The sequence below is a fragment of the Dipodomys spectabilis genome, unplaced genomic scaffold (genome assembly GCF_019054845.1).
Source record: "Dipodomys spectabilis isolate Male_0828 unplaced genomic scaffold, ASM1905484v1 ptg000092l, whole genome shotgun sequence".
Classification (NCBI taxonomy): Eukaryota; Metazoa; Chordata; class Mammalia; order Rodentia; family Heteromyidae; genus Dipodomys; species Dipodomys spectabilis.
Genome location: NW_024870769.1, coordinates 13,993,763 through 14,007,561, shown reverse-complemented (window position 1 = coordinate 14,007,561; position 13,799 = coordinate 13,993,763). Strand labels below are relative to the sequence as shown.

The 13,799-nt window shown below is 42.5% G+C and overlaps 2 protein-coding genes across 4 annotated transcripts in view; both read right to left on the bottom strand.

Moving 5' to 3' along the window:
• Positions 1-13,799, bottom strand: part of Egfr (epidermal growth factor receptor) — a 196,746-nt gene that overhangs the window by 113,515 nt on the left and 69,432 nt on the right. The gene's annotated exons all lie outside the window — the stretch shown is intronic.
• On the bottom strand, positions 12,632-13,336 carry LOC122112210 (60S ribosomal protein L15-like). Its single transcript, XM_042685073.1, has one exon. The coding sequence runs from the start codon at positions 13,294-13,296 to the stop codon at positions 12,682-12,684; it is 615 nt and encodes a 204-aa protein (XP_042541007.1). The 5' UTR covers positions 13,297-13,336; the 3' UTR covers positions 12,632-12,681.

Genomic DNA, 13,799 nt, shown 5'->3' with positions numbered 1-13,799 from the left:
CTGTGTGCTTGAGTGTGTGCTTTTCTGTCCGTGTGTGTCTATGGCTGTCTCTATGTGTGATCCCATGAGCCAGGTATTCCCTTCATCTACAAATCAGCAAAACCAAACAAACCCAAACACAACAAAATAAAACAAAAAAGGTTCCAGATGCTCGCTTGTACTAGATTTTCACCACTGGCCTGAGTAGGGCTTAGAATGATAGAAGTAAGTCTTGTTGTTCCCAGAGTACAGGCCTATCTGAGCACTTACTAAACTGCTTTAGTGAAATGAGTCCTCTGTGGCAAGCCTACAGGTAAGAGAGAAGAATAATGAATAACAGTGGCTGCTAGCCTTGCCAGGGACTCTCTGCGTGGCTGCTCTCCATGTTCAATCTTCACAACAGTCTTAGAAGTATCAAGAGAAAGGGGTGGAGAAGCAGAGAGATTGTGTGGCTTGACCTTTTGCATCGATAACTGAACGAACATGTAAACAGGAGAGAATGCATTCAGCAGGAGTGGATTTGTATTTTGTGGGGTCTGAAATGTTTGCAGTGTTTAAGTGGAGACTTAAAACAAATGCAGAATTCAGAGTGTACCGTTCAGCTATGAAATGGGCACCAGGGAAATGAAAGTAGGGGTAAGCTTCCTTGGCTGCAGGGGGGAATCTAGATCCCTGCCCTTGCCTACCATGCAACATCCCCTTCCCAATCTCTCTGTCTCTGGGTGTCTCTGGCTCTCTCTGTAACTGTCTCTGTCTCTTCCCTCCCCCCCCCCCCTTATTAGGATAAATAAAACCAGAGATAAGAGAACCCTGGGATAAGCCTGCTAGGGAGAGGCTACATCGACTTTAGCACCTGGTGACAGGCTTTGTTGATTTTCTAGTTCTGTTCACCCCTCCTCCCTCAACCACTTTACAACGAACTGTCCACATCTCCAGGTGTTAGCCCAGCACAGGGTTTGCAGGATGTAAAAGGATTGCCAGTGTGGATGTACTGGCTAAAGAGCTCCCTTGCCAGGAAAGAGGTTTTGTTTTAGAGACCTTCAGAATGCATCACCTTGAGCACAGAATGAGAATGTGCAATCTAGAACCTGGGACTATGGAAAGAGAATAGCAGTCTACACACATCTTTTTCTTAAAAGTATCCTTCGATTATGTAAGTGCTACCAGGAAATGTATTTTTAAAAACGTTTCCTCCTTTCTGTGTAACACTGAGTCGACTAAATTTCCCTAAAATTCTTCCCTCATCAGCTATTAAGAATGATGGGGTAAACTGGGTGTGGTGGCTCATGTCTATAATCCTAGCTACTTGAGAATAGAGATTGGGAGGATAGCAGTTCAAAGCCAGCTTGAGAAAAAAAAAAAAGTTCATGACACCCCATCTCAACAGATAAAGCTGGGTGTGGTGGTACATGCCTGTTACCTCAGCTATGTGAGAGTTGAGATCAGGAGGATCTCAGTTTCAGGACAGCCTGGGAAAAAAAAGTTGCCAGACCCATCTCCAACAGGAAAAGCTGGGCAGGTACCTGTGATCCCACCTCTGATGAGAAATGTACATAAGGAGGATTGAGGTCCGAACAAACCCAGGCAAAAAAAACCATGAGACCTATCTCAGAAACAACCAAAGCATAAAGGGCTAGAGATGGCCACATAGCAAGTACGAGGCTCTGAATTCAAATCAAGTACTGTCAAATAAAATAATAACCATGATGTTTCATGGCTAGATGCTTTCAAGGAGGGGGGCCTCTGTGAGCCCACTCTTTAAAGCAGCAATGGGCACATATCTTCATTCCCATCTTAACTTTTCTCTAAGTGGATATGAGATATGACCACATAAATATAATCCAGGAATAGTTTGCATACAAGAAAGATGAATGGAGAAAGGAAATTATTACAGTGATTTGTAATAACTTCCTTTTCCTGTATGTGTCATGGACTCTCTGTATCCATCGAGGACTTGCGTATTCTAGTAGGTCCTTGCTGCTACACAATCTGCAGATCCAATTTAGGCATTCTTCCTAAACTGGTATATTGACTGTCCAAATATTTTGCCCTTGGAAACTTGTTTCTGATTGCATCCCCTAATGGGACCAGCTACTCTCCCACATCCCCACCCCCACAGCTGGAGGCCAAACCTACACAGGCCCATGCCCTGCAACCCACTGCTCAGAAAAAGCTGATGCAAACCACATGAACTTGGCATTTGCATGAGGCAGCTGCCTCTTATAGTGGACCAAGAGCTCTCTCTCTCCTGAGGATAAGAAGCTGCATGCTGGGTTAAGACAATTCATTTTGCTCCTCATTAGTCAGTGGAAATCTGCTTCCATGGATTCATTTCCAAATGAATAAATGTTATCACCAGATGTCAAATAAGCTCTCTTTTAGGCCCAACTTTTCCTTCATTTGTGGAAAAACATGAGTGCATGGAGCCAATCCACAGCTCTGTAGAATAAACTTTACTTTTTATATGGCAATGATGCCTCCCGTAGGCCACATTAGAAGTTCTTGGTGGTTGTAGATTCTGTCCCATGAATGGTTTTGCCATCATCTGCCACCAAAGTGATGTTTTACAGAGCCAATTGCATTGTCTTCATCGCATTTCCCTATCCCAGGCCTCCTGGACAAATCCAGGAGCTACCAGAGCAATTTCAATAGGACCAGAGCACTTAGCAACCAACCAACCACTGATAAACTAGATCCAAACATCAAGCAGGAAACCCATAGCTGGAAGAAATACACAGAGAGTGGAGCTTTGATATCAGAAGTTAACTTCTTGTGCTCCTTAAATGAAAAAAAAATTCTCATGGTTTTAATAAATAGCTATGCAGGTTGCTGGTAGCTTATATCTACAACCCTTAGCTACTCAGGAGGCTGAGATCTGTGGATCAAGGTCCAAAGCCAATCCAGGCAGAAAAGTCTGTGAGACTCTAATCTCTAACGAACCAGCAAAAAGAAGCGATAGAGCACCAAAACAAAAACAAAAACAAAAAAAGCCGAGGGACAACACTCAGATCCTAAATTCATGGACTGACACCAAAAAGTTAAAATAAAAAACTTGGTTCAGTGAGGTATCTCTAGTCCCTTTAACTTATCTCCTTTAGGTTTCAATTCTTTGTCTGTTGTTTGTTTTGTGTGTATATCGTAGTTGTTTTGTGGTATATGGGGTGAGGTTGGGGGGGGAATGGGACTCAGGACCTTATGTATTTGGCAAATGTTCTACCACTTCACTACAATATAACCTCAAGTTGAGACTCTTGACAAATAGAAAGGGTTGAGGGCAGACCCTGGGCAGGTAAGGACAGGGTATATAGTGTGTTTTGTCCATGTGAATTTTGGCTCTCACTTCTCTAATCAGTTACTCTTTAAAATGCTTCAGTCCAAACCTTCCAAATCTCTAACCTGATCTCCCAAACTGACTGATCTTTAGCAACATCATCAAAACCACATTTGTTATCAGCAAACTGCAGGAGCTATTGTGCCCTGGCCCCGCCTGGTGCAGCTGATGCCAGGGCAGCACAGCTGTAATTAGCCCAGCACGGGAATGACGTTCAGTTCATCTGCTTGTTATTATCCTCAGTGACATTTGATATTGCAAGCTTGTTTTCAAGTGTCAGAACAGATATACACACTTGATTCCATACAGGTATTTTGTATGATATCAAATTAGAATGCAGTATTTTTTTTCTTTCAAAATACCTCACGAGAATAATGTAATGAATATAGAAAAAAAGACAGTTGTAGGCAATTTTAAAAAAAGATCATTTTTGTGGGGGGTGGCTGTGGGAGGGGGCACTGGGGAGGAGGAAGAATTGAAGAGGGCTGGGCTCTCGACCTAGATTTGATTTACAAGTGCCCTACACTATGAAATAACAAGGAAATTGGATGTGGAATGGGACACACTTCATACAGGGCTCCAAGGAAGGCTGCCTTGAACACTGATTCAAATCTCCTAGGCATAATTAAGGCGAATGCTCAGCCTCACAGGGAGCCACCTAATCTTACCCTCTGGGGCATTTCCTGAGCTCCTCACATACTTTTCTAAGACTCAGCATTCACTGAATTGTCAAATGCAAGAGGAAGAATGGAGCTGGGATACACAATGCTAGCCCTTCCTATTGTATTGTACTGTTAAGTCCCATCCTCCTCCCCTATCCTGTTCTTAGAATTATAGGACCACAGGTAACAAAGGAGAACTCAGCCACCTGGCCTTAATATTGCTCACTGCAAATTAGTGAGCTACACATTAAAGGCATGTAAAATCAATTTAGTGGGTTGTAATAGAATTGTTTTTTAAGGAAATAAGAGTGGGCTAGAGAATGTTAGCCTGGATTAGTCATTAGTAAGACTTTTGGAGAGTATGTATTTGTTCTGTGAAATGTGTGTGTGTGTGTGTGTGTGTGTGTGTGTGTGTGTGTGTGTGTCTATGCGTGTGCGTATGCTTGTGGGTGCAGAGGTAAGACTTTAGAGAAGGTGCTCTACAAAGTCCCTTTTGCACTGAAATCTCTCTACTGTGAGTCTTCATATTTGGGTACAGCTATCAGAAGGTTCAAGGTCCCCTATTTGAGAAATGAGTCCAGATATAAGTGTCTCAGAAGGTCCTGCTTAACACAAGTCAGGACTGGATTTTGGAAGCTTTTTTACCCAATGAATAGATCTTCGACAATAACTTTGGCATTTCTTGAATTACTCAGCTCTTCTTGGCCCTGCTCTCTGGCAGGTGACAAGAAAGAGGAACACATGCCAGTTTAACTGGAGAGAATGCAGACAACGATGTGTCTCCTACATTCTTCTTTCACCTCTCCTTCCCTGGCTGGTACTCATTTTCCACTCCATGCATCTTTTCCTGTGCTAGGAACTACTGACTTTGGTCTCTAGGATCTTACATGACAAATGAATTTAAAATTACTTCCTATCCCATGATTGATAATTAGATGAAAGATTCATCAAATCCCATCAAATAGTTGTTGCTTTTAATGCCAAAGGCTCATTTTGCAAAGTTGAGGGCGTTCTTGGCTTTCTGATGTTACGGAAGAACAAGGGTCTTTATTTAAGAAACTGGGTCAAGATATTCCCTCTGTTCTATCACTTACTACCTTGTGACTGTGGGCAGCAGAACCCATCCAGATGTATTAGCAAGGTCAGATGAGGTCATGGCCAAGCAGTAAAAGAGTGTCTTACACCTACAAGGCATCATATATATGAAAAAAAAAATTACATTGAAAAAACTTGTATATAAGGGCTGGGAAGGTGGCTCAGTGGTAGAGTGCTTGCTTTGCATGCTTGAGGCCCTGGGTTCGATTCCTCAGCACCACATAAGCAGGAAAAAAAAAGCCGGAAGTGGTGTTGTGGCTCAATTGGTAGAGCGCTAGCCTTGAGCTAAAGAGCTGAGGGACAGCGCCCAGGCCCAGAGTTCAGGCCCCATGACTGGACCCAAACAAAACAACAACAACAACAAAAAACTTGTATATAAAACTGCTCTTTGTGGGGTTTTGTTTGTTTGTTTTATGAGTTGTGTGCTTGAACTCAGGACCTGAGTGCAGCTTGTTTTGCTCAAGGCTATAGTACTCTACCACCTGAGTCACAGCTCCACTTCTAGTTTGCTTTTTGTCTTGGGGAGCAGGGGTGGTTTTAATTGGATATAAGAATCTTACTTGTCCAGGCTGGCTTTGAACTGTGGTCCTAAGATCTCAGCCCTTTGAGTAGCTAGGAATACAGGTGTGAGCCATTAGCACCCAGTTGTTCTTTGTATTTTGTACAAGTTGGCTCCTGGAAAATCATGCAGCTCTTCAGATTTAAAAGAAAGCTATCTTCCACAAATAAGAGCATTTCACCTTTTACTAGCGCCATTCCTGAAGCTAGCATGGTTGATTTGAAAATAAAGATAGTTTTTACAAGGTATACTCTATATGGATGGGGTTGGGAGAGATGAGAGAGAACTATGGAAGGGTGACAGTGGTCAGGATGCATTGATCAAGACATTGATCAAGCTGACACGTTGAATTGAAAACCCTTTGCACATCAATTTAAAGATAATTTTTAAAAATTAAACTTCAAAAAAGAAAGCAACAAAAAGGTACATTTCAAACATTTTAATAGTTATGAGACTCAACATACAAGGCTTTCCATTTCTTGTCATCTTGAGCTGTATGTCCAGGTGGGGCTTTAACTTTTAATGTAGGTTTAGTATGTGTGCTTTTAAAAAGCAAGGTGAACCATTCAAACTGTATGATTGGTGATTTAATAAGTAATATACTTACTACTGTTGTAAATGCTTTTATGTTATAGTTTTATCTTCTATCTAGTTATTATCTCTTGGTCTTAAGTAATGGGGCCAATTCAAGGCAAGCTACAAAGGGGACAGTGAAGAAAGGCTTCCTTAGTATTAGCTCCCCCAGAGCAGGTATCTGGGCCAAGCCCAGCCCAGGACAGGGCTTCTTAGCTGTGTAGCCTCGCTTGTTTTTGTGTTACTGCTTTTATCCTCATCAAAGAAGACCGATGCAATTTTGAGGTCACCTGATATAAAGAGGGGAAAAAAGACATATGTATGAGCTGAAATGCTCAAAGAAGCCCTGATTACATTATCAAGTAGAGAGAGTTGCTGGATGTCAGCCGGACAGGTTGATGACTGACACGGGAGCTGTGTGTTTAATTTTTGACCTGTGATAGTGGCATTCCAACTATATAAGAAAAAAATCCATTTTTACACATGCAGACTATGACACATGGAGGGTGGAATGACATGAGTTCTTTGCTATGACATGATTTGCTTTATAATAGGTTAGAAAGGCAAAGACAGGTATAGAAAGAAAAAAAACACTTTAGGTTCTTGTATGTGATACCTTTTGTGGGGAGGTGAAAAATCTAAGCACTTTTATTAAATACCTGACCTCTTCTTCCAGGTGTACCCTGCCAGCCCCACCTGTGTGTGCCAGGGAGGTAGGTATAAATAGGGTTACTTGCAGGACTGGATAAATGTTCTGGCTAACATTCCAGAACCATCTAAATGGCTGTTGGAGACATGCAGTGGTTACAAAACAAGGTTGCTTTATACGTACTATAATTTGGAAAGCCCTCAAGCAAAATGAAATTGACTTTGAAAAATAAAAGTAGCTGAGATTACAGGAATGAGCCACTACACCCAATCTATCTTTTTTAATTATTTAAGTAATGGTACAAAGGGTACCATTAACAAGGTACACTATAAGTCCAATACATTTTGATCAGTGTTACCCCTTCTATTATTCTTGCCAGAATCTACTTCTTTTTGTACCTATCTGCATGTGAAATAACACACACACACACACACACACACACACACACACACACACAACTAGAAAGCTATCTCCCTCATCCCTGACTAAAATACAATCAGATAAAGAAAGGGAGACAGAAAAAACATTGTTGGGACTGAGAGGAGGGAGAGAACAGGACTGGAGGGACCAGGATGCCAACAGCCAGAGCAGGATGTTTTCATAGCTACAAGGACTGAGGTGAGATGGATAACTCTGGTTTCATTGCTAAGGTCCTATGAGCAGAATGAAAGAGGTTTCTCTGGTAATCACGGGGAAAGTGGAGATGACCACAAAGGTCGCATGCCCACAGGAACGTCCCTGTAATTTTTATTGTAATGAACGATTACCTTAGCACGCTCACATGGCAGGCATTTAACTGGCAAGGGCAGATGCCTGGCCGTTGACTTGAAATTACTCGGAAATTATTCCTATGTCATCTGAACAAGCAGAAGCCCTGTGACCAGAGCCTCCTTAGGGGAGGTCTGCATGCAGAGGATCAGGACTGTGGGCTCTTACAGTGCCCACATCTGTGTCACATACGGGATTGCAGACTCTTCCTCTGGGGTCTTTTGTGTGGAGGAGGGAGGCCTCCCCCGAGCCCATCCTACCTTTCCTTTAGAGGTAAACTGAAGAGGAATGTGGGGTAGCCAAGACTTCTCAGGCTCTTGAGGGCTGGGCTGCCCATTCCTTTCTATGTGGCTTAGGTTTGTAGGGGAGAAAACTGGACACCATGGGAGAGGTGGGAGACTGGCAATCCTGAATTCGATTAGGGTTTGAGGAAGGAAACGCCATGACCATTTACTATTCTGCAGGTGTTTCTAAATTGGCTCCTGATGCAAGCATCTTTTCCTCCTTTGATTAAAACATTAAGAAGCTTCAGCTTTACCCCTAGCAGTACCTTTCTGTGGCCCTGGACACAAAAAGTTGATGAAAGAGAAAGAAGGGAGGCTTTGCTCATTAGTTTCTTCTTTACCAAGCCTCCTTCAGTCTACTCTAGGGACCTCTGTCCACAGACTGGGTAAGGATGTGTCTGACAGGCTGGGTTTAAATGTGTGTTCAAGGGACTAGAGACCTGTCTATGAGTCACAGGGGCCCTGTGTTCAAACTCAGTACTGCCAAACATCCAAAACAAACAAATAAATAGGTGTCCAACCAGGCTGGAGATTTCAGATCTCTGACATCATAGAAGACATGGGAAAAATGAAGCCTCCTTATTTTGCCTTTCAAGTTTGGTTCTGTGGATAAAAATACTAGAGCCAAAGAAACACAGTTTCCCATGTATTTTCTCCATGTATGATCTGCAATGTAAGACAACTTCGGTAAAAGCACAGCTCCTATCTCTGTGGTATACAGAATGATGTTTGGAAGACACATTTCTGTTCCCCTTCCTCAATATCCTAACCACTGGCAGGAAAAATACACATGGTGGGGGGATGCTGGAGGACTAAGAACCCACATTTTCAGTAAGCACCCTTGCTAAGGTTGTTGCTCAATTCTCTGAGAAATGTTTTTTTAATTGTGAAAATACCATAGAGAGGGGTTACAATTACATGGGCCAGATTGAGAAATGCTTTTTAAATTTTCTTTTGGTGGCTGGTTGGAAATAAGAGTCTCATGGTCCTTCCTATCAAGGCTGGCTTTGAACCGCGATCAATACTCAGATCTTAACCTCCTGAGTAACTAGGATTCTAGGCCTAAGCCACTAGCACCTGGCTGAGTTAATAAAGGGACAGTGCACCTATGCTCAGCTAGATCCCAGGCTTTACAAAGCTGAGAAACTTTTGAAAAGGACCCTAGGATACTGCCATCAGGAAAAGGCAGGGAGGCTGCCTGCAGATGTGGCTCAGCCAGGCTTGTGCTCTGCAGGGGATGCAGGTCTGAGCTGGGCAGCACTGCTGGCTGGCTTGGCTGCAGCTGGCTCTGGACAGCGCTTTGGTGGCAGGGGGGCAGGGGTGGAGGAGGGATGCTTTCCCTTGTCTCAAGTGGGCAGTGGAAGTAGTGAAAGCCTAAGTAAACTCTGACCATTAGATAATGGGTCATTATAACTTTGGATGACTTCCTGAATAGCCCTGAAAAAAAATGGCTTTCTCATTTCCTGTCTGAGGAGAAGAGAAATATTAGGATAGCATTGTGTGCAAATAATGCAGGCTTGAGTGAGAAGCGGAGAGAGGCGGTGGGAAGGTGTTGGTGTATGGGGATAGGGTGCCAGCAGGGATGCCAGGCTTTGAAAAGGCAAGCAAAAGAAAAAAGAGGAAACGACTAACCCCGGCCTCCTCAAGCCCCATTTCCATTGGTCTGTGGCCACTACTCAGCTGCCCTCTGCTAAATGTTTTACTCTGCCTCTCAGGAAGGTCCAGCCTGGGAGACCTGCCTGCTAGCCTAGGGGGTCACTCCTGAGATAGAGTCTAGCAGCACAGAAGCCCATGTGAGCAGAGAGTAAAATGAGCAAAGCCAAGGATAGCCACGGCAGAGTCATAAAAGAATGGAACAAAAAAGAAGAAAAAAAGTCATCCTGCTGCTCATATTAAAACAGAAAACTTTGCTATATTTGGGTCGATTCCAAGGCACTGCCAGGAAAGCATTGGCTCCCCAGAAAAGCCACAGCTTCATTTTTTCCCAGATTTAAATGATGTATCATTCCAGTGTTCCTTTCTCCCCCCTTCAATGTAAGCAAAATAATCTTACTGACTTTTGGTTTTCAGCTTATACCCTTACTTAGGAAATATAAGATTCATTCTGGGTTGGAAGGGAATTCCCTGATTCCACACTGGCCAGTTTTGTGAAGAGATCAAATTATTCAGTTTCTAGGAGCTTTGTTTTCCTCAATATTAAAATGGAGATATTGTAGCTAGGTCCTAGTGGCTCATGCTTGTAATCCTAGCTACTCCGGAGCCTGAGATCTGAGGATCACAAGTTGAAAATAGCCTAGGCAAGAAAGTCCATGAGACTCTCATCTTCAAGTAACCACCAAAAAGCTTGTGGTTCAAGTGGTACAAGCCAGACTTGAGTGAAAAAAGCTGAGGAACAGTGCCTAGTCCCTGAGTTCAAGTCCAAGTACTGACACACACACACACACACACACACACACACACACACACACACACACACACACAAATAAAATGGAGCTACTCAGTGGGGAAATATGAAGTGATGCAGGAATTTAGAGAATTTATTAAAAATTACCTTACACAGGGCCTGCCTGATACATGGTAAGCATGTGACAAATCATACCTACTTTTATGCTGTTAAATAATTTAAACTGTGTTTGAGACCAAGAATGAGAGTGCTGTCTGCTAGGAAATGGGGGTGAGGTGAGGAGCGATCCTGTCTAAATCATAGCAGTGACACACCTAGAGTAGTTTGCTCAGTGGCTGACACACAGAACAAAATATAGATGAGCTCAAAATCGACTTCTGTCAGTTTCTCAGTTAGGGACATTATGATGCCCTACTTCCTTATTTTCAAAAAATGGCTAAGGTGAGAATTAGTTGGTTGGCACAGTGTGCCAGCATATAGGACACATGCACTGAAAGTCAGGTACTCTTCTGCTCTGATTCCCACACATGTCTGATTTAAATGTATAGCCCCAAACCATTGTAATCCTAAATGTTCAAGGTTCAAGGAATTTTTTTCCTTTTTTGTGCCAGTACTAGGGTTTGAATTTTAGGCCCAAAGCACTGTTACTTAACTTTTTTGCTCAAGACTGATACTCTACTGCCTGAATTATGGCTCCACTTTGTTATATTTTTTTTGTAGTTAATTGGAGAAGAATCTCATGGACTTTCCTGCCAAGACTGGCTCTGAGCTAAGATTGTCAGATCTCAGGATTACAGATATGAGACATCAGTGTCTGGTTTTATTTTCAAAGATTCTTTTTTTTTTTTTTTTTTTTGGGTCCGGTCGTGGGGCCTGAACTCTGGGCCTGGGTGCTGTCCCTCAGCTCTTCAGCTCAAGGCTAGCGCTCTACCACTTGAGCCACAGTGCCACTTCCGGCTTTTTTTATTTTTGCTTATGTGGTGCTGGGGAATCAAACCCAGGGCCTCGAGCATGCAAGGCAAGCGCTCTACCACTGAGCCACCTTCCCAGCCCATTTTCAAAGATTCTTTTTTTTTTTTTTTTTTTTTTGTTCAGTACACATTTATTCCTTTAGTTGAACAACCTCTATACACAGTTAGGTCTCAAAGGAGCCTGCTATGAATATCTTCTGGAAAATCAGTAGGCCCTTTTAAAACCCCAGAGGAAAATCAGTTCAGAGAAGACAGCAATTTGACTTGGAAATTGAACTACCCATTACTGACAAGAAACCCAAAATTTCTAATAAAGGAAAATTCTTCCTGCACTTATTCCATATCAAAACCCATTGGGAAACAGCACAGTCTACTAGAAGACATGACACAAGCAAAAATACAATGTGGTGGCGTTTAATGGATGACCTAATTTTGTGGAATGCCCAATTTTGAGGGTAATTTGAACAAGAGAGAAACACACAAAGCTAGATTGGAAACTACATATAGTTTCCTTAGTAGCCTTAATGGTATAGATCTGAGTTGTTCCATGAGTTTGACTACATCAAGCATAGCCTAAGCCCCTCCTCCCACTGTCAAACTATTATAGGAATTTTAAATGTAGATCAGAATTTCATTGTAAGCTCACACTCAAAAATGTCAGTACTGGCTTACCAACCTCATCCCCCATTTACTGCTAATCTTACAAATTTTTAAGGTAAATAATTCCTATCCACTTCTTATTCAGATTCTATCAGCTTCAAAATACCAGTATCATCATTTTAGATGACCGTATTAACAACCTCTCATGAATTTCTGATAATAGGTACTCAGGCAATTTTATTCAGATTAAGCTGTATTTTCTTAAAGGAAGCATGTAACAGGTTGATCTAATTTTGAAAATGGCATTTGGAAAGCTTTCAGATGCAGCAATTGCATCACTTAAAAAAAAAAACATGGGCTGGCTTTAGTGCTTTACTACATGATCAAAGCTGGCTAGTATGTTCACACTACTAATTTCAGAGCAAAATCCAATCTTGTTTGTGCTTGTCATCTCCAAAAACCAACACCTTGCCAAGCCAGCTGCAGGTTCCAGAACATGCACTAAACAAATCTACAGGGCTAGCCTCAGTGCTCCTCCTTTCGAGAATTTCACACCTATTTTACCACACAGCATGTTTTAAATACTGACATAATTCCCTAATAAGACAAAGACAGAGTAAGTTTATCTTAGTAGAAACAACACACCATCACTTTAGATTTCAAACATTATTGCACTTCCATAATTTGACAAAGCAGTCATGAAATAATCTGCAGACTAGTTCTAACAGACAAATAACACCTTTAAGCAGACATGACTGTCCTAAATTGTTTATTAGGTATGAATTGTACAAACATTACTTTTATTATTAGCGGTAACGGTGGAGCTGGAGAGTATTGCGCCTTCTCCATGCTGCTCGGCGAGAACCACCGATAGTGTGGTGGAACTTGTGGCCCTTTCCAAGGCCACGACTCTTGCGGCCTGCAGAGGTCAGCCCACGCATTTCTCTGTGCTTGTGGACTGGTTTGGTGATCCATTGGGTGTCAGGATTTCTTCTGATGGCCTTATGGAATGGATCAATGAGTATAACCTCAAAGAATTTGTATGTAGAATCTTCACCAACCCAGTAAGAATTCAGGACTCTCAGAGCCCCACAGTGACGCCCAGCCCGCTCCTCAGCAACAGACTGAAGGCTGCGAGCAAACTTGAGCTGGTTAACACCATGATGGACAGGCTTGCCATAAGTTGCACCCTTAGGAACCGGGCGTTTGCGGCCACCAAGGCGCACACGAATCCTGTATATGACATAACCTTGCTTGGCCTTGTATCCCAGGCGGCGTGCCTTATCTGGCCGGGTGGGGCGGGGCGCCCGGTGCAGCGCGGAGAGCTGGCGGTACTGCCAGCAGCGGACCCTCAGAAGAAAGCGCATCACATCCGACTGCTTCTTCCTCCATAGCTCCTGGATGTACTTGTAGGCACCCATCTTGGCTTACCTGATGGCTGCCGCCAGACGGAAAGGACTCAAAGATTCTTATCCAGATACTTCAGTAATAATTTTCAGAAAGTAGGAGAAATATTACTATGTTGCACAGGTCATACTATATTATCCTTTACATCATTAGATTATCATGAATACTCTTAAGAAATAAAAAAAAAAAAACCTCCTCATTAATAGACAACAAAACTGTCTGGGTAAGATAGAAAAAATTCCAAGGGATCAGAAAACCCATAGCAGACCTGGCTTTTGAAGGCAGCCAGTGTTATTTTAACCCCAGAGTCAATAATAAGTCTTCATTCCTCTATGCTCAATCCCTGGGAAAAAAAAAACAGATGCATAGAAAGGAACTAAAGAAGACTGGGAAGGACACTGAGGTTTTGAAAAATTCAAAGGATTTACACCAGAGCAGTAGAAAAGGTACAGCTGCCTCTCTAATACCATAAGAACCATACAACCAATGATGTGGTTGTTAACACTATCAATTTGAT